The 27,059-nt window shown below is 48.8% G+C and overlaps 2 protein-coding genes across 4 annotated transcripts in view; one reads left to right on the forward strand and one right to left on the reverse strand.

The window, feature by feature from the left end:
• The first annotated feature begins 3,210 nt into the window (after positions 1-3,210).
• Positions 3,211-16,921, forward strand: LOC310769057 (galectin-7-like). Of its 2 annotated transcripts, none has more exons than XM_083628137.1 (4): positions 3,211-3,343; positions 12,167-12,255; positions 14,666-14,879; positions 16,634-16,921. In XM_083628137.1, exons 1-4 carry the CDS (start codon positions 3,320-3,322, stop codon positions 16,811-16,813), a joined length of 507 nt encoding a protein of 168 aa, XP_083484263.1. In that variant the 5' UTR covers positions 3,211-3,319; the 3' UTR covers positions 16,814-16,921. The 2 variants fall into 2 exon arrangements, with proteins under 2 accessions (XP_083484263.1, XP_083484262.1); XM_083628136.1 differs by lacking the exon at positions 3,211-3,343 and adding an exon at positions 5,367-5,824.
• Positions 16,922-19,656: 2,735 nt separating this feature from the next.
• ACTN4 (actinin alpha 4) overlaps positions 19,657-27,059 on the reverse strand; it is a 134,519-nt gene continuing 127,116 nt past the window's right edge. For both annotated transcript variants that reach the window (XM_083626941.1, XM_083626942.1), the window contains exons 19-21: positions 25,716-25,796; positions 23,577-23,735; positions 19,657-22,371 (exon numbers count right to left, since the gene is read on the reverse strand). In XM_083626941.1, the coding sequence (XP_083483067.1) occupies positions 22,213-22,371; positions 23,577-23,735; positions 25,716-25,796 (399 nt within the window). In that variant the 3' untranslated portion in view covers positions 19,657-22,212. The remainder of the gene's footprint in view (positions 22,372-23,576; positions 23,736-25,715; positions 25,797-27,059) is intronic.

The raw sequence follows: 27,059 nt of genomic DNA on the forward strand, positions 1-27,059 counted from the left end.
CGCAGTTTGGTCAAACTCATGCTGGCAGCTTCGAGAACACTGTCCAGTCATCTCGTCCTCTGTCGTCCCCTTCTCCTTGTGCCCTCCATCTTTCCCAACATCAGGGTCTTTTCCAGGGAGTCTTCTCTTCTCATGAGGTGGCCAAAGTCTTGGAGCCTCAGCTTCAGGATCTGGCCTTCCAGTGAGCACTCAGGGCTGATTTCCTTCAGAATGGAGAGGTTTGATCTTCTTGCAGTCCATGGGACTCTCAAGAGTCTCCTCCAGCACCAGAACTCAAATGCATCCATTCTTCGGCGATCAGCCTTCTTTATGGTCCAGCTCTCACTTCCATACATCACCACTGGGAAAACCATGGCTTTAACTATACGGACCTTTGTTGGCAAGGTGATGTCTCTGCTTTTTAAGATGCTGTCTAGGTTTGTCATTGCTTTTCTCCCAAGGAGCAGGCGTCTTTTAATTTTGTGACTGCTGACTCTAACATTGCCATGTAGAAGGCCTGAAGTAAGAAAGGAACGGATTTGCCTTTCTCTTCAAGTTATAGATCGTTTTGTTCAGCTTTTCTTTGGGGAAAATGTTCTCAGGGTTTATTTTCTCTCCAGACTTGATACGTTTGCTTTACTGAAATAACTCTGCTAACGCTACTAAACCTGGAGGGCTGTAGATTTTTTGGGCAGGAGTTTCTAGCCAGCACAGCAGTTTTGCAACGTGTGTTTTATCCACAAATAAGCAACGCAAGTGGGGAAACCGAGGTTTGCCTAAACCACCCTGCTGACGTCATCCCTGAATGACAGTCGACTTCCTGGTACAAAGCTCCCATTTTCAGTTCCTGTGTTGCACCGGCTCCAAAAAAACATTGCTGTGTTGCCTGAAGCATCTTCTGACACAGAATTACCCACGAAAGCTAACGCCTTAAAATCTGCTCACTGAATCTGCTGTCCGTTATTGCACAGTGGCAATCAAATCCCAGTGGATTTACGACGTCCTCAATCTGAGTGTCCCAGGTGTGTCACCCACAGGACATAAACAATCCTCACTGAAAGCCTGCGAAGGAGGCTAGGTGGTGTAGTGGTTAGAGCAGTGGTTTCCTAACCTTTTTTGGCCCACTGGCCCCTCGGTTCCATAAACCCACCCATCCTTTGCCCCCTACCCTATAAAAAACATTATTCAGAGCAGTGGTTCTAGATTCAGGTAGGTAGCCGTGTTGGTCTGACGCAATTGAAATAAAAAATTAAAATTAAAAAATTGTCTAGTAGTACCTTAGAGACCAACTAAGTTTGTTCTGGGTATAAGCTTTTGTGTGCGCGCACAGGGACACGGGTGGCGCTATGGGTTAAACCACAGAGCCGAGGACTTGCCGATCAGAAGGTCAGCAGTTCTACGTGGGGCTACCTTTGAAGGTGACCTGGAAACTACAATACTGTAGCCTCAGCCCAGTATACCTGAAGGAGCGTCTCCACCCACATCATTCTGCCCGGATGCTGAGGTCCAGCGCCAAGGGCCTTCTGGCGGTTCCCTCACTGCGAGAAAACATCTGCCCAGAGTGGCTGGGGAAACCCAGCCAGATAGGCAGGGTTCAAATAAATTATTTATTATTATTATTATTATTTTATTACAGTGGTACCTCGGGATGCGAATGGGATCCGTTCCGGAGCCCCGTTCACATCCCGAACGGAACGCAAGACGTGACGGCGCGTCTGTGCGTGCACGGGTCGCGTTTTGCCGCTTCCGCGCATGCGCGTGACGCCATTTTGAGCGTCTGCGCATGCGTGAGCGGCGAAACCCGGAAGTTACACGCTCCATTACTTCCGGGTTGCCGCGGAGTGCAACTCGAACGCGCTCAACCCGAAGCACATTCAACTCAAGGTATGAAAGCAAAGCGGCTATAAGCCTGATCTTACTTAAAGTTGTTGCAACAGGGCGCTCCCCTCACACTCAGGAGAGGAGGACGACCCAGGACAAAAGTGTGCAATCCCTTATATAGACATTTGAAATGGCCCACCCTGGACCCCAAGACCACCTCCAGAAGCATCATACATACATCACAGAAGGGGTGTAGCCCAAGACCCCCCCCCAATACATCATACATACATCAGAGAAGGAGCGGTCTTCTGGCTGGCAGGAAGGTCTGTTCTTAACCTGAAACTGTTCTTAACCTGAAGCACCACTTTAGCTAATGGGGCTTCCCGCTGCCACTGCAGCGCTGTGGCGCGATTTCTGTTCTCATCCTGAAGCAAAGTTCTTAACCCGAGGTACTATTTCTGGGTTAGCGGAGTCTGTCACCTGAAGGGTCTGTAACCCGAGGTAAAGGTAAAGGTAAAGGTAAAGGTACCCCTGCCCGTACGGGCCAGTCTTGCCAGACTCTAGGGTTGTGCGCTCATCTCACTCTATAGGCCGGGAGCCAGCGCTACTTTATATATACAGTGGTGCCTCAGGATATGAACAGGATCCGTTCCGGAGCCCCATTCACATCCTAAAGCGAACGCAACCTGCGACCGCGCATCTGTACGTGGGCGGGTCGTGATTCGCCGCTTCTGCACATGCGCGTGACGTCATTTTGACCGTCTGCGCATGCAGCGAAACCCGGAAGTAACGCGTTCCGTTACTTCCGGGTCACTGCAGAGCGCAACCCAAAAGTGCTCAACCTGAAGCAACTTCAGCCCGAAGTATGACTGTACAAGACCTTAAAATTCTTATAACACACAAGAGGCCCGAAAAAGCCCCCTCCATACTACAGTGGTACCTCGGGTTAAGTACTTAATTCATTCCGGAGGTCCGTTCTTAACCTGAAACTGTTCTTAACCTGAAGCACCACTTTAGCTAATGGGGCCTCCTGCTGCCGCCGTGCCGCCGGAACACGATTTCTGTTCTCATCCTGAAGCAAAGTTCTGAACCTGAAGCACTATTTCTGGCTTAGTGGAGTGTGTAACCTGAAGTGTATGTGACCCGAGGTACCACTGTACTTTCTTCTTCTAGAATCCAGGTTTTCTCTTTTGCAAGCTTCAGGGACGGCTCTTTCCCTTCCTCACAAAGGACCAGGCGGAGCTCTAAGTCACCGTGGTGTCAGGATGGAGCTGAGAGCACCCAGGGCCAGTCTGAAAGCGATGGTGTCTCCCTCTCGGGCTCCAGCTCATAGATCAAGCTGTGACTTCGCCCTCATGGGGAAGTGTGACTAAGCACAAACTCATCAGCTGTGGGAGGAGGCGCCTCTTCAAAATCTGCCCCGAAGGAGATGAGATTGCCACTGTTAAGAAGAGTCGCCTGCTGATTGGAAGCCGGTCCTTGATGCCTGCAAAAAGTCTCCAGCAAAGAGGCGGCAGAGATGGCAATAGTGCCTGATAATTTTGTGAGTAAAAACAACCAAGAGCCTTTCCTTTTTCTGGTTTGTGGTGGTGGCGAGAACGTAGAGGAGGTTCCTCGTTGTCTGCACCTTCGGGCGGGGATTCTCTGCCGGTTCCTACCTGTGGGTGCTGCAAGCAATTGAACCCGGCACGTTTTGCTACGGTCCTGGAACAAAAACCAGCGAGGAGAGGCAACACTATTTGTGCCAGCCAGGTAGTGGGTTCTCCTCCGTCAGAGGCATTTCAACAGAGGTCCGTCAGGGATTCTTCTTCTGCGACTCCTGCATCGCAGGGGGTTGGGCTGGATGACCCCAAGGGGTCCCTTGCAACTCAGTGAAGCCATGAAAACTATTCACCAGGAGGAGAAACGGGCTGAGGTGCCGTGAAGAACCGTAGGATAATCATCTGCAAAGGACGGGGCTCTCGAACAGGTACTGCGGAAGGTGCTCACCTGAGAAGGTGCATTTGCCAAAATTCCCTCTTCAGCACAACTCCGTAAACTGGGGGAGACTTCTGATGTGCGTACGACAGCTGTTGCCACAGGAGCCAACTCCTAGAGACTGAAATAAAATAATTGAGGGGGCGTCCGCCCAAAGTTGATGGGCATTGCCATTTAAATGGTGTGTGCATGCCATGTGATTGATTATCCAGGATGGGGCTTATTTGAACACCCCCCCTCCCAATTTTTTAAAATTCAAGTTGGCACCCCTGTCTTTAACCTTTCCAGACCTGGAGGCCACCTTTGATAAAGTGCAATGTTTTGACAGTGTTACGCCGGCCTGTCTCCCTTTCTCCCCATCTTACTTTCTTTTAAAACAGACCAAAACATAAGGCCCATCCAGTCCGGCCTTCTGTTCCCACACTGGACGCGGGTGGCGCTGTGGTCTAAACCACTGAGCCTCCTGGGCTTGCCGATCGGAAGGTCGGCGGTTCGAATCCCTGCGACGGCGTGAGCTCCTGTTGCTCTGTCCCAGCTCCTGCCAACCTCGCAGTTCGAAAGCACACCAGTGCAAGTAGATAAATAGGTACCACTACGACGGGAAGGTAAACGGTGTTTCTGTGTGCTCTGGTTTCCGTCACGGTGTTCCTTTGTGCCAGAAGCGGTTTAGTCATGCTGGCTACATGACCCGGAAAGCTGTCTGTGGACAAACACCAGCTCCCTTGGCCTGAAAGGGAGATGAGCGCCGCAACCCCACAGTTGCCTTTGACTGGACTTAACCATCCAGGGGTCCTTTACCTTTACCTCTTTTTTTTACCAGCCAGATTCCAGCAAACAGGATCTGAGTTCAAGTGAAATTCTCCCTGTTCATGATACCCAGGCAGCTGCTCTCCAGAGTTGTACTGGCTCCCACAGCAGAGGCAAAACATTCATGGCTGGTAGCCGATGGCAGAGCCTTTTCCTCCCCAAATTTGTGCAACCTCTTTGAAAGCCATTCAAGCCAGCGGCCATCGCAAAGTCCCGTAGACGTGCATTCTGCACTTCTGCTATGCGCCATGTGCAGAAATGCTTTCTTTTGCCTGGAACGAATCTTCCATTAGAAACATAGAATTGTAGAGTTAGAACCCTGTGCAGTGCAGCAATTTTTTCACCCAGGGTGGGGTTCAAACCCACAATCCTGAGATTAAAAGTGTGATGCTCTACCGACTGAACTATTCCACAAGTTTTTTTTTTTTTTTGTAATTAGATAGTTTTCCAGCTAGATAGACCAGGGGTCTGGCCAGTTACGGAAGCGGCTTCCTTTTATAGCGCATAGTTAAACTTTGGAACTCACTGCCACTGGAGGGTAGTGATGGTCACAGGTGTCGATTGTTAGGCAGATTAATGGAGGGGAAGGCTATTGATGTCTGCTAGCTATGATGGCTATCCTCTGCGACCGCGGTCAGAGGCAGCGATGTTTCTGAACACCGGTTTCTGTAAACCGCAGGAGAGGAGAGAAATTGAGGCATCTGGTTGGACCCTGTGGGAACAGGATGCTGGACCAGATGCTGGACCATTGGCCTGATCCAGCAGGCTTCTTCCTGAATCACAGAATTGCAGAGTTGGAAGGGAACCTGGCGGTCATCTAGCCCAACTCCCTGCAATCCAGGAATCTTTCGTCCAACACGGGTTTCGAACCCACGACCTTGAGATTTAAGAGTCTCATGCTCTCCCGACTGAGCTATCCCTACCTTACTCCAAGTGAGCCATAGATCCTTGGGCCGAGCGGGTGTTTGAAGGCAGTGCTTGCTCATCCACTGCCTTTAAATGTCATTTTGTCAGTCTGGGTTTTCCCTCCTTACGTCAACTGAACCGGCCACCTTTCCAACGTCCCCACCCTGCCTGCGCCCTTATGCTGAGCGCTCGTTTTACACCTGCGCTGCAACGATAAACCAGTTTGGGAACCAGTTTGTCCATGCACCTTCAGCAAGGAAGTCTGCGTTTTGGGAGAGGACGAAGAGCAAAATCCCCACTTGCCTCCCAGAACTACATTTCCCAGAGTTCCTTTGTCAGCAGGCTTCGAAATCCATCGCAGTGCAGATTTACTGCGTGAAAAAGAAAACCAACTTACGATATCTGGGTTTGAAGACTGAAGAAAATGGGATTGTTGTGTGTTATATTGCAATGGGTGTTTGGAACAATTTTCTGTATATAGCTGACGGATGTTGGAAGCCGCCCAGCCAGATGGGCGGGGTACAAATAAATTATTATTATTATTATTATTATTATTATTATTATTATTATTATTATTAAGTTCTCCCCCCACCTCCTTTCTTCCTTCTGCTTTGAATTTTCATTTAGATTAGATTTCATTTAGATTAGAGATATTGGCCACTTGGTGCTAACTTTTGTATTTCTCCCCCCAAAAACTTTATTAAAATCTATTTTTTAAAAAAAAAAAACAACGAACATTGCCATAAACAACATGTCGCTTTAAAAATTTTATATATGAATTACGTGTCCCTCCCTGTTAAGACACGTGTGGCTAAAATCCTGCACGAAGGAGACAGATTGGAATTCGTGGACATGGCGAACTTAGGCCCATTCACTGAAATGGGTCTACTTTGAGTCAAACTTCACGGTCCGGAAAAGGGAAACCGAAATGATCAAGCAGGTAGCCTGACTCCGCTCGGAGGGAGAGCTCAGTTGGTAAAGCTCGAGATGCTGAATTTCAGGGTTGGGAGTTCGAGATCTGCACTAGGCAAAAAGATTCCTGCACTGCAGGGGGTTGGACTAGATGACCCTCGGAGGGTCCCTTCCAACTCGACAATTCCATGAAAGTCTTGGGGATTTCTTAGGGGAAAGGCGAGCAAGAGGCAACACAATAGGAGTTTATAAAATAATCCCTGGCGTGGAGAAAGTGGACCGAGAAACCTTTTTCTCTCTCTCTCCTAACACTGGAATTAGGTGGGCATCTCAAGAAGCTGAATGTCAGGGACAGAGAAAAGAATGGTAGAATCTTAAGCGTTGGAAGGGACCCTGGAGGTCATCCAGACCAACCCCCCGCAAGGCATGAATCTCAGCTAAAGCATCCATAACAGATGGCCATCCGACATCTGCTTAAAAACCTCCAAGGAAGAAGAGCCCACCATCTTTCGTGGGAGTCTGTTCCCCTGCTGAACAGCTCTTGCTGTCAGAAAGTTCCTCCTGCTGTTTCCCCGGAACCTCCTTTCTTGTAGCTTGAAGCCATGGGTTCGAGTCCTGCCCTCCAGAGCAGGAGAAAACAAGCCTGTTCCCTCTTCCATGCGACAGCCCTTAAGATATTTGAAGATGGCTCCTTCAAGCGCTCCTCGTAAGGCTGTTTCCAGACCCTTAATTATCTTGGCGAATAAGCTGTTTCACATGGTGCTTGGTTAATCTGTGGAACTCCCTCCCACAGGAAGGAGTGATGGCTACCAACTTGGATGATGATAATAATAATAATAATAATAATAATAATAATAATAATAATAATAATAATTTATTATTTGTACCCCGCCCATCTGGCTGGGTTTCCCCAGCCACTCTGGGCGGCTTCCAACAAAGGTAAAAAATGCATTAAAATGTCACACATTAAAAACTTCCCTAAACAGGGCTGCCTTCAGATGTCTTCTAAAAGTCAGGTAATTGTTTATCTCTTTGACATCTGGTGGGAGGGCATTCCACAGGGCGGGTGCCACCACCGAGAAGGCCTTCTGCCTGGTTCCCTGTAGCTTTGCTTCTTGCAGGGAGGGAACCGTCAGAAGGCCCTTAGAGCTGGACCTCAGTGTCCGGGTAGAACGATGGGGGTGGAGACGCTCCTTCAGGTATACTGAACCGAGGCCGTTTAGGGCTTTCAAGGTCAGCACCAACACTTTGAATTGTGCTTGGAAACATACTGGGAGCCAATGTAGGTCTTTCAAGACTGGTGTTATGTGGTCTCGGCGGCCGCCCGCAGTTACCAGTCTAGCTGCCGCATTCTGGATTAGTTGTAGTTTCTGTAGATTAGTTGTAGATGGCTTTTTAAAAGAGAATTGAACAAATTCATGGACAAGAGGGCTATCAAGGGCGACTAGCCATGACGGCTATGCTCTGCCCTCTACAGCAATGTTTCCGAATCTCAGTTGCAGAATCCAGTTGTCAACGCAACACGCTGGCTAATAACTGTTAGTAAATATATATATATATATTGGTATGATGTTGCAAGCAATGAATGCAACAAAACTGAGCAACCTGTATGTACGATATACAGTAGAACAAAATATATAAAGCGGTAAAGGTAAGGGGACCCCTGACCATTAGGTCCAGTCATGGCCGACTCTGGGGTTGTGGCGCTCATCTCGCTTTATTGGCCGAGGGAGACGGCGTACAGCTTCCGGGTCATGTGGCCAGCATGACTAAGCCGCTTCTGGCGAACCAGAGCAGCACACGGAAACGCCGTTTACCTTCCCACTGGAGCGGTACCTATTTATCTACTTGCACTTTGACGTGCTTTCGAACTGCTAGGTTGGCAGGAGCAGGGACTGAGCAATGGGAGCTCACCCTGTCGCATGGATTCGAACCGCCAACCTTCTGATCAGCAAGCCCTAGGATCTGTGGTTTAGACCATAGGGCAACCCTCATTCCTATATAAAGAGGTACATTCTGAATAATCAATGAAATATACATACTAGTGGAGATCGTACTAGTGGATCAGTGCTCACTGGATAATGTAGCTGCAGGTTGCTGTTTTGTTGTCATTCATTGCTTTCAATTCCACTTCTAGCTGATGAAGACTTTATTTTGAAACAGTTGAACTGTTCCAGATGCACTGTCCTTTTGAGACTTTGCAGAGATGTCTTCCTTTGAAACTTTTGCGAGACGTCTTCCTTTGAGAGACGGTTTGGCGTTCTTCGCTATTCATTGGTTGTTTGAACCTTTGTTTGACACTGATACATGTAACAACTTGCAGTTACTTGTATATTCTGTGAGATGTATTGTATGATATATATATTATTTTGAAGTCGCTTATTTGTATATTTTGAATGACATCATACCTATTATATATTTACTAACCGTTATTAGCCAGCGAGGGTCCGTATAGTTAAAGCTATGATTTTCCCAGTAGTGATGTATGGAAGCGAGAGCTGGACCATAAAGAAGGCTGATCGCCGAAGAATGGATGCTTTTGAATTATGGTGCTGGAGGAGACTCTTGAGAGTCCCATGGGCTGCAAGAAGATCAAACCTCTCCATTCTGAAGGAAATCAGCCCTGAGTGCTCACTGGAAGGACAGATCGTGAAGCTGAGGCTCCAATACTTTGGTCACCTCATGAGAAGAGAAGACTCCCTGAAAAAGACCCTGATGTTGGGAAAGATGGCGGGCACAAGGAGAAGGGGACGACAGAGGATGAGATGGTTGGACAGTGTTCTCGAAGCTACCAGCATGAGTTTGACCAAACTGCGGGAGGCAGTGGAAGACAGGAGTGCCTGGCGTGCTCTGGTCCAGGGGGTCACGAAGAGTCGGACACGACTAAATGACTAAACAACAACAACATTAGCCAGCGTGTTGCGTTTGCATTTTTGTAGTTTGCCACATTTTGCAAAACAAGGGTTTGTGTTTATTGCAGAAAAAGTTGTGGCTACAGGTAGTAATTTTCCAACACCGAAGCAGGTGCTTTCTCAAGTTGTCTCCTTTCTTCCTCTGATCACTGGGACAGTTCCTCGATTTCCCCACTGTAGCAAGGAGGAACCGAAACCAGCTGAGGGTGTCTCAATAATTCACAGGAATTTTTAAAAGCAAAATAAAACTCATTGGTACTGTGCTAGTATCCTTTGTACGCCACACCTTTCTGCAACCGCAAACTGTCATGTAGCATCATGCAATTTCAAGGGGGCGAAAGGGACAGATTATGGGCCAATTCTGCATTGCGTCAAATGGGCTTCCCACCCTGTGACTCACTTTCCCAGGTACCAAACCTCCGACTTTTTCAAGGCTTGAACTCTGGTGGGCGTTCTTTGGTAAGAAGAGCTATGGATTAAAGCCTCGGGAAATATTGATTAGATCTGCTTGATAGAAGAGGTTGAAGAAGGGGCAGGAAGTTCACGCGATGATAAGCAGTTTTAAGAAAGAAGGAAGTCGGTTATCTGAGGAAATGGGCTTAAGTAGCAAAGAAGGAACTGGATGGACGCTGTGAGATTAGGATGCTGTACTAGATGGCCTATGAGGAGGAGGAGAAAGAAGAAGAAGAAGAAGAAGAAGAAGAAGAAGAAGTCGTCAATGACTCTGTTCTTCTAAATGAAGAGGGAATATTCAAAGCAGCATTTTGTTCAGACTGAGGCCTGGGTTCAGATTCTCACACAGTCACAATTTGTGGGTGACCTTTCTCTTTCTCTCTCTCTTCCCTGCCTGGCTGAGTTGTTTTGTGGTTGTAGAAAGATGAGAGACTATTTGAGAACAAGTTGAAAGCTCTCAATTACCGTATTTTTCGCTCCATAAGGTGCACCTGATTTGCAGGCTTTTCCCCAGGAGGGAGAAGGGCAGCCCGTAACCGACGGGCTGCCCTCCTCGGGTGGAAAAGCCCCCAAGAGGATCAACGCAGCTAGTGAAAGGGAGCGCGGCTCTTGCGGGCTTTTGTGGTAGGTTGGGGAAAGGGCCTGAGGAGCTGCCCTTTGTCCCTTCCCCCACCTCCCACAAAAGCCCACAGGAGCCGCGCAGCCTTTAAGGAGCGGGCTTTTCTATGAGGAGGGAGAAGGGACTGACTGGCCACGTCAGTCCCTTCTCCCTCCTGGGAAAAGCCCCCAAGAGCTCTTGGGGGCTTTTCCTGCCTGCCTCCGCTCCATAAGATGCACACACATTTCCCCTTACTCTTTAGGAGGGAAAAAGTGTGTCTTATGGAGAGAAAAAATACGGTATATAATTGGAAACTAGGATAAATAAGAGGGAAAACAAAGTTTGGAGAAATAAAATAAGATGCAAGAAATTAGAGGGGAGAAAAATGGAATCCAGGGCAGGGGCGGGGGGGCAGTATATACTGTATCCGTGGGAAAGTATTGAATTTATAAATTATTGCGATTATAAAATTTGAAAATAAAAAAAAAAATTAAAGAAAGCTCTCAGGTGAGAGTTTGGAGGGTGCACCACTTTCTGTGTGAGACAAGAGTTAAGCGCTACCTTCGAGAGGACTCTGTGATTTCTTCTCTCTCTGTTTTTGTTTTTATTCAGTTTCTTTTATCTTATTGTATTCGGAAAAAGCTTTAATAAAACCTTATTAAAAGAAGAAACCAAGCCAATCATCTCACAGACTGGATGGTGTGATAGGAATTTTATGGTCCTAGATATATGGCAATGTTCATAAGTGTACCAACCAAGCACGTACATAGATCAGCACAGGAAGGCCAAACTGGAACCATTTTGATTCTTAAACTGAGCAAATGTTTTCTCTGCAAGGTCAAAGTGGGAAATCTCCCCATTGTCTCTTTCCTCACAAATCCTGTCTTAAGGGCACATTCAAGATATGAATAGGATGTGAGCCTGTGACCTGGCCCAGGAACTAAGTATTTATCATTACAGTGGTGCCCTGCAAGACGAATGCCTCGCAAGACAAAAAACCCGCTAGACGAAAGGGTTTTCCTTTTTTGGATGCGCTTCGCAAGACGAATTTCCCTATGGGTTTGCTTCGCAAGATGAAAACGTCTTGCGAGTCTTGCGATTTTTTTCGCTCCCCCCCCTTTTTCTAAGCCGCTAAGCCGCTAATACCCTTTTAGCTGCTAAGCCTTTAATAGCCGCTAAGCCGCTAAACCGCTAATAGCGCTAATCCGCTAATAGGGTTGCTTCGCAAGACGAAAAAACCGCTAGACGAAGAGACTCGCGGAACGGATTATTTTCGTCTTGCGAGGCACCACTGTACAAAAGACTGGCCAGGCTCCCCAGGAAATCCAATCAAGTAACCTGCCAGACAGGAGATAAACAAGGACAGGAGAAAAACAACATTCAAATTTCTGTTTTAGACCGCCTTTTTTGTGATGTAGGTGTGATGTATCTGGAGGGTGGTCTTAGGTTACACCCCGTCTGTGATGTATGTATGATGTTTCTGGGGTGGTCTTGATCTACAGGGTGGGAATTTCAAAAGTCTTTATAAGGCCTTGCGCGCCATTGTTCTGGGTTCCTCCTCCTCTCCTGCGAGTGAGGGGAGCACCCTGTTGCAACAGATCAATAAAGATCAAGCATACTAGCTGCTTTGCTTCTCAATATTCTCTGGTTGGCCTCTGTTTTTCTCTCCTACCAATAGGGAACCTAGGTAAGGACTCTATATGGGCTCTTGGATACCCCATAAGGGAAAAGGGCAATTTTTGTTTACAACACAGGGATTCAAGACTGTGCGTGCCTCATTTTCTTCTTTCCTCCCTTGCAGAATATACCATTTTACCGGGCTATCCCGCAAGGCCTGGAACCAGAGTCATGGGTGCTGCTGGAAGGTATAATTCCACCACAGGGCAAAAGGTAACTTAGTACTGATATTATCTTCCCAAGAATGGATTCGGCGTCCAGAAATCGTGATGCAAGCAGAGGAGGCAAGTCGCAATTCCTGGCCAGGACTTGGTGCTAGGACTTGTGGAATATTACAGGGAGAGACTGTGCCTAGGCATGTGCAGAGTGCCTTTCCTTCTGCTCTGAGGCACAGCAGCCACACCTCCCATAACTGACACCAGGGGAGATCTAAGCCACCCGGACCCAGCTTTTTAGTGATTTAACTGTGCAAGTTAGGTGAAGAGATAAGGGATCTCTTATGTTACAAGGAACGCCTGTAGCTCAGTTGGTAGGGCATCTGCTTTGCATGTAGAAGGTCCCAGGTTCGAGTCCTGGCAGCCTCTCCTGGTAAGCCTGGGAATGTCCCATCTGAACCCCTGGAGAAGCACTGCTGCCAACCAGTGTAGACAATACTAAGCTAAATGGACCAACCGTGGCTCCCCTTATTCCTATGTGGAGTAGACCAAGGGAGAAGAAACTTGTTTAAAAGAGTTTAGGTTCCCCCTCTGTAAAGTGCAGCAATTCCCTGTAAGTTGTCTATCCATATTAACTCTCTTAATTGTAATAGCCTCAATAGGAGATAGCCATAAAGGTGTTTCCCTTTCCAGCAGATTTTTATATTTCTCCCAAACTCTACACAAATTCTTTCTTAGAATATGGTTTATAAAACGTTTATAAATTTTCACCTTCCCATAGCAGAGACATGCGTGCCAGCCAAACTTCAATTCAGGAGCATTATTTTAACCTGCACAAGCAGGCTGCCTCATAATAGATTTGCAGGTCTGGCAAGGCAAAACCTCCTCTTTCTTTTTGTCTATCGAAATTTTATGTCCCCCCCCCCCAAAAAAAAAGAATTTAGAAATATCCTTCTTCCATTCTTTGAAGCAGCCAAAGTTATTTACAACTAGTACTGATTGGAATAAAAACAGCATCCTGGAAAGTAGGTTCATTTTGATAGCTGAGATTGTGCCAGGCAGGGAGAGGGTCATTCTCTGAGTACCAGTTGCTGGAAACCACAGGAGGGGAGAGTTCGCTTGTGCTCGGATCCTGTTTTCAGGCTTCCCACAGGCATCTGATTGGCCACTGTGAGAACAGGATGCTGGACTGACCAGGTGGGCCACCGGTCTGACCCAGCAGGCTTTCCCTATGTTCTTATGTCTACAACTCTCATTATACCTAACCACTGGGCATGCTGGCTGGGGGCCATGGAAGTTCTGAGTCCAGCAACCTCTGCAGGGTCACAGTCTGCCTTGAACTAGGTGAGGGTGCTGGACTAGGACCTGGGAGACCAGAGTTTGAATCCCTGCTCAGCTATGAAGCTCGCTGGGTGACCCCGGAGCCAGTCGCTGCCTCTCAAGGCCTGACCAACCTCACAGGGATGTTGTGAAGATGAAATGGGAGGAGCGGAACCATGTACTAGAGCTCGTTGGAAGAAGGCAGCATAAATACCGTATTTTTCGCTCCATAAGATGCACCTAGTTTTTAAAGGAGGAAAGCAAGAAAAAAACATATTCTGAACGAAACGGTGGATGTATGATTTTTGTGGTTCATGCTGTGACCACAGACATGTGATCTGATGGTGAATTTGGGGTGACCCAATGCAAAAACCATAAGGATCCACATGGATCCGTGCTTTGTAACCAAGTTTTTGCGTCATTGCAGTCCCAGGCAACAGTGGGTGTGTGATTTTTTTGGTGCAGGCTGTAGCCATGGACATGCTATGTGATCTGATGGTGAATTTGGGGTGACCCAATGTAAAAATCCTGAGGATCCATGGTCTTTTACCTCCCCCTCCCAGGCAGCCTCCACTAGCGTCCCTTATCTCTCTTCCGATCCCACCAATCAGCTGCTTCCTTTCAACACTCCCTTCCCTCTTGTTTGCCTTAGTGTCTTTTCCTTAGCTGGAGCAGTTTTTTGCTCCTCCTTTTCTTCTAATTTCTCTCCTTATTGCTTTAGTCTTCCTGTTTTCCTTTGCAAGTTTGCTGTTTTTACCTCCCCTCTCCCAGGCAGCCTCCTTTATCTCTAACGTCCCTTATCTCTCTCCCCGATCGGCAAACGATCAGCGGCTTTGTTTCAACACCCACTTCCCTCTGCACGATCTGCTTTTTGCCCCATGGCAATTCAGTTCCAGGGACCACGCATTTGCTCCATTAAGACGCACAGACATTTCCCCTTACTTTTTAGGAAGAAAAAAGTGTCTCTTGTGGAGCAAAAAATACGGTATATAAAAAATGCATATAAATAAACAAAGGACAGCAGAGGAGCAAGGATACAGGAAAGAAGTTGGCAGCAGAGCAATCAGCTAATTCTTACCTGGGGGGGACGGGACGTATGGCAGGATGTGTGACCCAGGGAACCTGATCTCTCTCACCTCTTTTCTCAGGTTCTATGTGGACTTTTCTTCCAGACAAGTCGAGGAGGGGGACAAGCCACTGAGGCTGATGGTCAGCTTTGAGGGACCCCCGTCTTCCCCAGGCTGGGTGACCCTCAACAGCTTCGCGGACCAGCAGTGGGGTGAGGGTCTGACGGTGATGGCCCCTTTCCGGCGAGGCCAGGAGTTCAGGATTCAAATCATCGTCACCCGGATGGGCTACAAGGTCAGGGTAGCAACTATGGGGTCCTCGACGGGGAAGGGGAATTGGGACACACACACACACGATCCCCCAAAACACGGGGGCTGGGTGAGGGGTGGTGGTAGCTGCATGGGGACTGGGAGGGCAGAAGGCTACTGGGAGCCCAAAAGTAGGTATAGTATAGGATAGGGGGGCAGGTATAGGAAGAGAACAGCAAGATCTGCCCCAGAGTCCTATTGAATTAATTGGCACTTGCTTCCAAGTAAGCAGGGCTAAAGGACCAGAAATTATATGATTTGATACTGCTATGTCAAAAAGAACGTCCTGCGCCCCCTCATTTTACTCCCTAGTTGTTGCTCTCAGATTGCTGTCTGCTTTCCTCATTGCTCTCTGCGAACAGAGTTCGCCGACTGACTTGAAACTCACTCCTTCCACTTTTAATAAGAATAAGAATAATATTTTATTTATATCCTGCCCTCCCCAGCCAAAGCCGGGCTCAGAGCGGCTAACAACAGTAAAAATAGCACAGTTTACATAAAATCACAGTCAATTCATTGAAATACATTCTAAAATCAATTCAGAGTCAAATTCATGGCAACCATTGGGCTAGAGTTCTGTGAGGATTACCAAAGGAGGGGGTCAGACTGTGCCTTGGCCAAAGGCCTGGTGGAACCACTCTGTCTTGCAGGCCCTGCAGAAAGATGTCAAATCCCACAGGGTCCTAGTCTCTTGTGACAGAGCGTTCCACCAGATCAGGGCCACAGCCGAAAAAGCCCTGGCACTAGTTGAGGCCAGCCTTACCTCCCTGTGGCCCGGGACCTCTGAGATGTTTTTGTTTGAAGACCGTAAGTTCCTCTGTGGGACATACCAGGAGAGGCAGTCCCACAGGTACGAGGGTCCTAGGCCGTATAGGGCTTTAAAGGTTAAAACCAGCACCTTGAACCTGATCCTGTACTCCACCAGGAGCCAGTGCAGCTGGTATAGCACCAGGTGAACGTGATCCCACGGCGAGGACCCCGTAAGGAGTCTTGCCGCGGCTTTCTGCACCTGCTGGAATTTCTGGGTCAGTCTCAAGGGCAGCCCCACGTAGATAAAGATGTCCCACTAAATAAAAAGCGCCAAACCTAAGTTTCAATCAATCAATCAATGTGGACACAGCAGAGAGAACATGGCACTCTTCCTCTTTCCGAGTTACTAGACGGTTAACTCCCCTAAGGTCCATTTGAGTAGCCTGTACATTTAGGGCAAGCGATAAAAGCCAATATTCCTCCAAGCCAAGCGTGAGAAACTCGTGGAACTAACTTAAGTGCCTTTTAAAAGCAGTTAGAAAAATTAGTGGGTTTGTCAATCAAAGGCATGTTTAGAAGACATGGGTGGGGACTCTCTGGCTCTGTTCAGGTTGTTGGGCTTTAAATCGCATCAGCCCCACTCAGCACAGCCAACGGGTATTAAGAGTCCCACAATATCTGGAGGGCCACAGGTTCCCTACACCTGAGCTTAGTGGAGCCTCCCAGGGGTGGGCGCAGTCTACCTTTAACTACCGGTTCCTAAGCATGAATAGTGGAATCTTGCAGAGAGCTAGTTGGAAGAGCAATGGTAAACCAGAGCGAACAAGCTCCAAAGCCTTTAACAGAAGCCTGTGCAGAGTATTGAGGTTCCCAAATATCTAAACAGGAGAGCTGCCACTCATCAAACCACACGGGATTCTCATGTCTGTCGGAGTTGGGAGGTTTATCTTCCAACCCTTCTTGACATGCCTTTTTCTGCTTCTTTGCCAGATCCTGGAAAAAGACATCTCCCTTTGTGAGTTCCGCCACCGCCTCTCACCAAAGAGCATCCGCTTCCTGGAGGTCGACGGGGAAGTCAAGCTCCAGAACGTGGCTGTCAGCTGGGAGGGCAACAGAGCACCAAGGGGCCGCATCCTGCCAACATTGGGCATGGGCCGCTACGCATATTAGGAGGGCGCTGAGTGCAGGGGGAGCGCTGAGCCGTCCCAAAAATAAAGGGGCACACCTTGATGTGAGCAGGAGGATATCCCGGGGCAAGAATAAATTATGCAACCCAAACGGGGCTTCTGTTGTGTTTTGCAAAGTTTTCTTTTTCTGCAGGTGCAAAAAAATATGAAATTACTTGAGCAAGGAGCAGAGGAAAGGGAGAACGGAAGAGTAAAGGTAAAGGGACCCCTGACCATTAGGTCTGGCCGTGGCCGACTCTGGGGTTGCGGCACTCATCTCGCTTTACTGGCCGAAGGAGCCAGCGTACAGCTTCCGGGTCATGTGGCCAGCATGACTAAGCCGCTTCTGGCAAACCAGAGCACCGCACGGAAACACCGTTTACCTTCCCGCCAGAGTGGTACCTATTTATCTACTTGCACTTTGATGTGCTTTCAAACTGCTAGGTTGGCAGGAGCAGGGACCGAGCAACAGGAGCTCACCCCGTCACAGGGATTCAAACCGCCAACTTTCTGATCGGCAAGTCCTAGGCTCTGTGGTTTAACCCACAGTGCCACCTGCGTCCCTAACCACAGCTGTAGTCCTCCATTAATTTCTCATCCTCATTTAAAGTAATCTGCTCTGGTGGCTTTTGCCTGTCCCAAATCTTCAGCTCCGTTGCACGTCCCCGAGTTGTATTATGTGGCAGGGAGACAAACTTGTCTCTTCTCCGATTCAGAGAACAGAATGGGGTTTGTGTGATGCTTTGTTGACTACGGGAAATAGAACCCATGAGATCTTGTGCCATGATATCAATGTCTTCCTAACGCCCAGAGATGTCCTTACCGTGAGGGAGATAAAATGGGATGCTTGGGAGGTGCAGGATCCCAAGAACCAGGAAGGAACAGCAGCAACACAAAGAGGCCACATTATTCCTAGATCACAAAAGCTGCCACAAAACCGTTTTTGTGTCAAAGATGCTCTTTTTGTACATCTGTTGCACAGCCAATTCTCTGTTACATCTTTGATTTCCGCACTGAAGGAATGGGTAGTGGATTTTTTTCTTGCCTCAAATCCCGCTGCCCAAAAAAGTAACCATTTTAGGTCAAGTCCTAATCCCTTCTGACTTCTTTGCCAAAATGTGAGTCGGCAATTCTCCACAACCCACATTCCCATTGCTCTGCTGCATTGGGTGCTGCTATTGGTTCAGTAACGGAAACCTGCAAAACACACATTTGAAAAACCGAAATGTTAAGAAACCTCACAAAATCCTCATTGTACCTCTTCTCTTTCTTTGCCAGGAAGGGGTTAGAGACAGCTCCCGGCCAGAGATGAACCACACAATGGTTGCAACTTTCATGTAGGAAAACAACATTAATATACAGCAAGATTTATCATTATCCTAGGCTGCAAAGCAGACACACAAAGCATCTAATGCTTGCCTTTTTAGTGTTTCAGAGAATGTGTTGAGCTGGAGAGAAAGTTTAACAGATCCAATACTTATCAGCAGAGGGGGAAATGGTTTGTGAAATACACTGTTGTAAACAAAAAATCCTATTACAACACAGACGGCAATAACTGCCTCCTTGACAAGAGTTTATACTAGCCGTGGAATTTCTTTTCTGGTCACTGACCTCCAAATGCCTTAAGTTGAGGCTAAAACTGGATTTTGTCTCCGAAGTCTTTATTTGTGAGTGATCATGCGGCAGAGACAGTGAAAAGTGACCATTTCCTCCCCTTCCCACACACATGGACTGATCAGAAAAGTATTCTCAAACAATTCCCAACCTAGCCCACAAACCAGCCTTCCCAATAATTCGTTACGGTATTAAAGATAAGAGTTTATGAATAGAGATAAGTTCATGATAGCCCATAGTAAGATTTGACGTGAAGATCTTAGTTTCAATCGCCCTCTCCTTGGTTTCTGATCCATAATTGATTTCTGACTCTTGCTCAATGATTGAAACTAAGATCTTCACGTCACATCTTACTATGGACTAACATGAACTTATCTCTATTCATAAACTCTTATCTTTAATACTGTAACGAATTATTGTGCTATATACACATATCCTTTCGAGTTTGAGTCTGTAATCTCTGTTTGAGTTTGTAATCCTTGTCAGAATACATACTTTCGAATGGATTCGTTTTTGTTACAATTGACTGTTGATTTGCGAGTAGGGACCACTCTCACTACTGAAACTTATATTGGCCAGAATTCTTGGTGTGCTTTTTTCCTGGAAATTTCCTCAGAGCAGCCAGCCATTTTAACGGCTCTCCTGCGTCGCTTTTAAAGGATTTGTGTGACTCTGCCCCGATCTTTTGCGAGAGGGCGGCATATAAATGGTTGGGCCGGGACCCCCGTAATGTGCCAAGTCTTCCAACTGCATCAGGCAGCTTTGTGTGAATTCGCACATGGCGGTAAAGGAACAGGGATGGGAGGCAAATGAGTAAAGGAGTTAAGCGGTGGGAAATAATAATAATAATAATAATAATAATAATAATAATAATAATAATATATTATTTATACCCCGCCCATCTGGCTGAGTTTCCCCAGCAACTCTGGGCGGCTCCCAATCAAGTATTAAAAACAATACAGCGTTAAATATTTAAAACTTCCCTGAACAGGGCTGCCTTCAGATGTCTTTTAAAAATAGGATAGCTACTTATTTCCTTCACATCTGAAGGGAGGGTGTTCCACAGGGTGGGAGCCACTACCAAGAAGGCTCTCTGGGCAGAACGATGGGGGTGGAGACGCTCCTTCAGGTATACTGGGCCTTTGAGGCCGTTTAGGGCTTTCAAGGTCAGCACCGACACTCTGAATTTTGCTCAGAAACGTACTGGAAAGAACGACAACAGAGAAATCATCCTTAAAAATATTACATTTTATTGTCTTGTTCCCAAGTGGGAGGAGGGCTGGTTTTCCCCGGAAAGCTCAGAAGTTTGTAGAACAGAGGCAGACAGAAGCCAGCTACTCCCTATTGGCTGAACTGCCCGAACCCTGCAGAGGGCAGGCATTCAGGAGCAAACACAATAAAATAAGCTAAACCTTCTCCGACGACAAAAAGAAAGAAGGAAGAAGAGAACCAAAACGAAAAAGATGGGTGACCAAAAATTAAAAAAGGTGTAGGAATGTTACTGGTTCCCCACGCCCGGCCCCAGTGCTACGGTCAGCCATAACTTTTTAATTACATGATGAAGGAAAAAGACAAAGACAAAAAAAAAAAAAAAAAACCGAACAAACAAACCCAAACACACCCTTCGGCAATATACGATGCTAGATGTATATATATATTTAATAATAATAAATCTGGACGTTATTAAATTGCAACAGTTTGCTGTGTTTTTAATTTCTCTCTTTCTTTTTTTAAAAAAAGATCTCTGCACGGTTCTCTTTCGTTTTAGATTTGGTCCTCAGAAAACCCTGCACCATGATGAAGAAATTACAAAAAAATAGATATATATATAATATATATATATATAGAAGCGTGAAGCAATGGATTTTTTATTTTTATGGGTTGTTCAGAGCGAGGCGAGAGAGAAGAGAGGAAGACTAAGTGAGCAAGTCGCTCCTGCCCTGCGGGGGGAGAAGAGGGAGCAGCCAAACAGTTTGTGAGGTGCCCAAAGAACTGTTTTGCCTGCAGTGGAGTCTGTTTCGCTACCTTGACGCTACCTTGCAAGGATCACCCCCAGAGGATGCTGGGAAGCACGGTCTTGGGGCTCCCCCCTCCTTCTCAGACACCCCTCAAAAGTTCCCTCCGAAAGCACCTGTAGTTATTTGCGATTTCCCCCTGCCCCTCGCCTTGGGGGTCATCTACCCACAATTTCACTTTTCTCACCCTCACCCAAAAAAACCACCCTCGGGTGTGAAACAAGGGTGTCGAGAAAGGGGGAAACGAGACAAATCCGTTCCGGATCGGCCTGCTTTTTAAGACTGATGCTTGGCTCCTAGCACCTCTCCCCCCTCCCGGAGAAAGTTAAAGCCCCTCCTCGCGACACCTCTGGGCGCACGATAAAACGAACCGTTTTTGCGTTTCGGCCTCAAAGACGGGCGTCGGTATTGCTGAGATTGTGTTATTTCCAAACTCTGTTACAAAAGCGGCTGGGGGGGGGGTGTTGCCGCGACCTGATGGCATAGGGCAGAGAAGGACGGGTGGATTTATAAAACCGGAGACTAGGGTGGGAGAAAAGACAAGAAAGGGCCCGACCGGGGGGGGGGAGAGGGGGATATCCGTTCCGCAAAGGTTTTGCTTCTCCTGCGAGCGACGGATTTGAGGAGAGAGGCACTGCCTCTTTGAACACTCGCGTGCTCAGTCTGCGGAATGGGAAAGGGCCAATACACCCTTGCCATGTACAAGCCCTCCCAACTAGCCCCGAATGGGAAGGCAACCTATTTCTTCAAGGAGGTGAAGGGCAAACCGCGGACGTCAGACTAAGCAGCGTGTGCCAGAGAGCTTGGGTGGCCGCGATCAAGGGCACCGCTTAAAGGAGCTGCCTAGAACTGGCTGTATGGACCGAACCCTGCTTCCCAGTCAAAGCTAACAGCCTGGGCAGAAACCGCGAGTTTGGACCTAGACGCCTGAAGGGGGTCCCCAACCTCCTCCTCCTCTCGCCCCTAACGGGGGGAAGAGCCAGTCGGAGGTGCGACGCTGGGGTTGGGGGGCGAGAGGCACAGGCTAGGACCAAAAACTGCCTAGCGGAGAGAGCGGAAAGGTCCGGAATGAGGTATCTAGGTTCTGTGTCAGAGAGAGAGAGAGGAAAGCAAGGAAGTGGGTCCTCCGGATCCTGAAGGCGGTGGGTTTCGACGCGCCGCGGACCGAGGGCGGCTTGGGGGCACCCCAGACACATAAATTAAAAGGCAGCGCCCAAGAAGAGATGGAGGGAGGGCCCCGAATATGCCAGTCGACAGTAGAACTCTCCATCCCACCCCGGGCCCGATTAAGATCAGTAGAAGGAAGGAAACCGGAATGTCATCTATATAGAACAAAAATAGCCATCTGAACCGTGGCGGTGGCGGCCGGGATGCTTTTTCGCCTTTGCTGGAAAGGCCTTGGGGCCGAATTCTTCCTTCCTCCCCCAGGAAGCAAGGAGCCACACTGAGCTCCTCCGCTGCTCAGAGTTTTGGGGGAAAGAACTGTTGCATAGTGTCCATCGAGTGCGCAATGGGGATGGGGTGGGGAGGGGGAGAAGGGGGTGGGGAGGGGGTGGCCCAGGCCAGCTCCCAGGGTCACCCAGCGTGGAGGCAGCTTTCTGTCCTCGGAGATAAAGTGAAAGAGAGAGACGGAAAGAGAAAGACAGCCTTCCCATTGCTGTGTTTGTGTGTGTGTGTGTTTGTGTGAATGGGGGAAAATCAAGAGCGCCGCCCCCCCTCCCTCCCCCAAAAGCGCCAGCGCTTGCTGTTGCCGCCGCTGCCTCCGGCTCTAGCCTCACAGGTCGCTCTCGCCGTAAAGCGCCGTGGAGAAGGACTTGTAGTCGAGGGCGCCGGGGATGGCGTCGGGGCCCTGGTAAGGTGCCATGCGCGCGATGCAGTACTCGGCCTGGTCGGGGGGGAGCTCTCGCCGAAGCTCCTCTGCCGTGATGTAGTTCTGCGTCAGGGATGGAGAGAAGACGAAAAGCCTCTGTGAGGTTGGGCCCACCGAGTGGAGGATCAGAAACATTGGAATAACACAAAGGGATTTTTTGGGGTCCCAAGCCAATATTTGTAGCAAACTCCATCGATTTGCGGGACGCGGGTGGCACTGTGGTCTAAACCACAGAGCCTAGGTCTTGCCGATCAGAAGGTCGGCGGTTCGAATCCCCGCGACGGGGTGAGCTCCCGTTGCTCGGTCCCAGCTCATGCCAACCTAGCAGTTCGAAAGCACGTCAAAGTGCAAGTAGATAAGTAGGTACCACTCCGGTGGAAAGGTAAACGGAGTTTCCGTGCGCTGCTCTGGTTCGCCAGAAGCGGCTTAGTCATGCTGGCCACATGATCCGGAAGCTGGACGCCGGCTCCCTCGGCCAATAAAGCGAGATGAGCGCCGCAACACCAGAGTTGGTCACGACTGGACCTAACAGTTGGGGTCCCTTTACCTTTACCATTGATTTGCAGCACATTGATTTAAAGCACATGGCTTCCCCTCCCCGCAGAATCCTGGTAACTGTAGTTTAAGGGTGCTGGGAGTTGTAGCTCTGCTATTAACCTATTAACTTTACCCATTCACCTAAATCCTATATTGCAATCTTTTCTATTTTCTTTCCATTGCTCACAAGGCAAAACCTGTATGAAATTTTATTGCGCTGTATTGTGTTCTTATATAAACTAAAAAGGGTCTCCGTTCTTCCCCAGATATCTGATTCCTTATTTCAGCTGTGAGTTCCCAGATTCTTGGGTGGGAGGTGGGGGGGGGGGAGTCGCATGCTTCAAATGTGGTATGGAATATGTTTGAAACGTACGAGCAGGTCTGCCCCCAAACTCATCTCAAGGCAAAAAAACGTCTTGGAGGACTACGCTCTCTGAACTTTCAAAAAGTTTTCTAAAATTCCGCACAGAGAGAAGTCATATTCTGCCCTGAAATCAGGTGAAATCTTGCACAAATCTGCATGATCTCCCTTACTTGGCATTTGATAATCAGAGGCAGGGGCTTAAGGAGTTCCTGAAGCCCCTAGCCCCAAATGCTAGAAAACCGACTCAGTTCTTCCTCTGGCTTCTGAGATTTTAGCACTCTCAGCAATGTCTTTTCAGCCACAACAGCTAGAAATGTCCCCCCCCCCTCGTTTCTTTAAAGTCTTTCCCCTCCCTTGTTGAACTCACCTTGTCTCCAGCCAGGACCTTGAAGGAGGCAATGACCTGGTCGGCCGTATCCGTGTCCGTGGTCTCCCGGGACATGAAATCGATGAAGGCTTGGAAAGTCACCACTCCACTGTTGTTGGGGTCCACGACACTCATGATCCGGTTGAATTCCGCATCTCCCTGGCGAGGCAGAGGTGGGGGTGAGAAAGAAGGTCATTTGAGTCTCCTGGCAAAAAGGCAGCAAAAAGGCTGAGTCCGTTTGACGGCTCTGACATGTTTGCTGGAAAACTAAGTTGCGGCTGCAAGGCTAGACTTTAAAAACATCCCCATCCCCATTCTGTGTCAAAGTGGCTGTCCGAATTTGGACCGGTGGGAATTCTGCAGAGTTCGGAACTATACCCGGACGAACCTGGCCCAAACCTTTCTTGCTTAAGGTTTCCTAGGCTTAATTTCCATTTGAATCTCCTGTGATCGCAGTGTTATACTAGGGAGGAGCCATAGCAGGGCAGCAGGTCACCCGCTTGGCATGCAGGTGGTCTCTGGTTCCTCCCATCTCCAGTTAAAAAGAAAAAAGACCAGAAAGCAGGAAATGGGGAAGAGCTTCTCTCTGCCTTAGATCTTGGAAGAACGGCTGGCAGCCTCAGCAGGCAATGCTGGGCTCAATCAGCCGACCCCAACCTAGCGTCCTCCAGAGGGCCAGCGATGAAGGAGGGCACCGCGTTGGAGAAGGCAGAGCTAGATGGGTAAACAAGTCAAACCTGGCACAAAAGCAGCTTCCTCTACACTACTTATTAGAAATCTATACCCCGCTTTTCACTTTATATGGGTCTCAAAGTGGCCATCGGAGAATAAAACTGTTACCATACACCGACGCTGTCATGTTTACCTGAAGCACATGGCTTTCCCCCAAAGAATTGTGGGAACTGTAGTTTGCTAAGGGTACTTGGGGGCGTGGCTCTGCGGAGGGCAAACTACAATTCCCAGCATCCTTTGGCGGAAGTCACATGCTTCAAATGTACGGCACAGCTGTGCCCGAAATGTAAAATGCTGGAGAATAAAACATCGGAGCAGCATTTGTGAGGGACAAAGGCCTCCTGGAATAAAACCATCTTAACCAGGCACCTGAAACTTAGTAGGGGTGGTGCCTGCCTGATTTCTGACCCCCCCATGTTTATTTTATACAAAGTCATCCCTCTACAGCCATCCCCACTCAGCCAAAGGGAACTCCCCCCCACCCTGCCGATTCATAGTAGAAATAGTCTGCAAGATCATCTAATCTAGCAACCTGTCCCATAGCGGCCAAACAAGCACCCCCAATGGGAAGCCCACAAGCAACAGCACCCTCTCCCCACCTGTGACTCCCAGCAGCCCTAGCAAATGCCCACCCACCAGTAACCCTGAATTTCTCATCCGCCTTTTCTTGCAAACCACTTGGCCGTAAGCACAGCCCCGACCCCTGACCCGACTTGACATCATGTTCGACTCACACCCTAGGCCCGTGTTCTTCAGCCAGGACCACAACTCCCAGAATCCCCGGCTAAGCTGGCAGGGGATGATGGGAGCTGCAGTTCAGCAAGGCCAGGCGGAAGGACACTGCCCAAGGCGAGGGCCGGCCACGCAACGGACAGATGCAGCATTTCGGCTGTTGCCAGCTGCTGCCGTCGGCATGGAGGACAGAGCGAGGAAGAGAAGTGGGGAGGAAAGCAGAGAGCAGAGCGTACCAGGCTGTATCCCGTGGAGATAAGCAGGGCTCGGTAGTCGTCTGTGTCCATGCTGCCCGTGCGCTTCTATTCCCAGAGGCCGACAGGCGAAGGGAGGGAGAAGGCAGAGAACACGGATGGAGGAGGCATGCAAAAGTGGAAAGGGAGGAGAGGGCCACAGAGCCCCACGGAGGAAAGAGACACAGAAAGAGAGAACATCAGTCAGGAGAAGCCATCGAGATGACACGTAAACAGACGACAGGGGAAGTAGGGGAAGACACAGGCGCACAAATCGGATACACGAAACACAGCGACGACAAGGTGGCGGGAGGAGGAAGAAGAAGAAAAGTGGGTGTTTGATGGTGGGGAGAAACGAACGTGGTGAAGGAAGAGAGAAAGGAGATCAGGTTAATTGCAAGATCGCCGAGCGGCTGCGCGGTTTTTAACGGGCATCAGGTACCTGTCGGTCATTCTCCACATCGTATCCCAAGCTGATGAGGCAGGCTTTGAACTCTTCGGGTCCCAGGGAGCCGCCGTGGTCCTGCCGCCGGGCCACGCGCAGGGAGGGGCGGAGGGCGCGGCATGCACATTTGAGGGGGGTGGGGAGGAGGGCGGGAGAGCCCACGTGCACACGACAAGGGAGGGGGGAAGGGGAAAAGACACGGCGTTAGTTCCAGCACTCTCGTGGATGCTCTCGGGGGGAGCTCCAGCCCGCAGGCCCAGGAAGTGGGCAGAGGAGGAGGGGAAGAAGAAGAAGAGCCTTTGGGACTCCTGCTTCAAGGACCTGGCTGCGGGGCTCAAAAGAGACAGGACTTTCGCAACACCACCTGTTCTGATCAGACGTGCAGCAAGAAGCCATTAAAAAATGAACACTGGCTTCTATGGGGGGTTGTCAACCTGGGAAGGGAGCCCAACTAGAAGGAAAACTCTGAGCTTAAACCTGTGCTGCTTTGCAGGACATCTTTGGGAGAAAATAATAATAATAATACAGTGGTGCCTCGCAAGACGAAATTAATTCGTTCTGCGATTTTTTCGTCTTGCGAATTTTTCATCTTGCGAAGCACGGTCAAGTCGCAACTGCACCTCTTCAAGCGGTTTTAAGAAAAAGGAAACAAACTTGCAAGACGTTTTCGTCTTGCGAAGCAAGCCCATAGGGAAATTCGTCTTGCGAAGCAACTCAAAAAACGAAAAACTCTTTCGTCTTGCGAGTTTTTCGTCTTCCGAGGCATTCGTCTTGCGAGGTACCACTGTAATAATTTACCATTTATACCCCGCCCATCTGGCCGGGCCTCCCCAGCCACCCTGGGCGGCCCCCAACCAAACATTAAAATACAGTAATACATCAAACATTAAAAGCGTCCCTAAACAGGGCTGCCTTCAGATGTCTTCTAAAAGTTTGGTAGTTGTTGTTCTCTTTGACATCTGATGGAGGGGGGGGGCGTTCCACAGGGCAGGTGCCACCACCAAGAAGGCCCTCTGCCTGGTACCCTGTAACTTGGCTTCTCGCAGTGAGGGAACCGCCAGAAGACCCTCGGAGCTGGACCTCAGTGTCTGGGCTGAACGATGGGGGTGGAGACTCTCCTTCAGATATATTGGACCGAGGCCGTTTAGGGCTTTAAAGGTCAGAGCCAACACTTTGAATTGTGCTTGGAAACATACTGGGAGGAAGGCTCGGGAGGAAACCCTGCACAAATCTAGAATGGACACCCTAAGACGGTTAGATGGCGCCTTCTACGCCTCCTTCCAGCAACTCCTGCAGACAAGCTGGTGCCAAACGTCCTGCTCTGCTGTCCTTGGGACCACA

This window comes from Podarcis filfolensis (assembly GCF_964270895.1).
Source record: "Podarcis filfolensis genome assembly, chromosome: 8".
Taxonomy (NCBI): Eukaryota; Metazoa; Chordata; class Lepidosauria; order Squamata; family Lacertidae; genus Podarcis; species Podarcis filfolensis.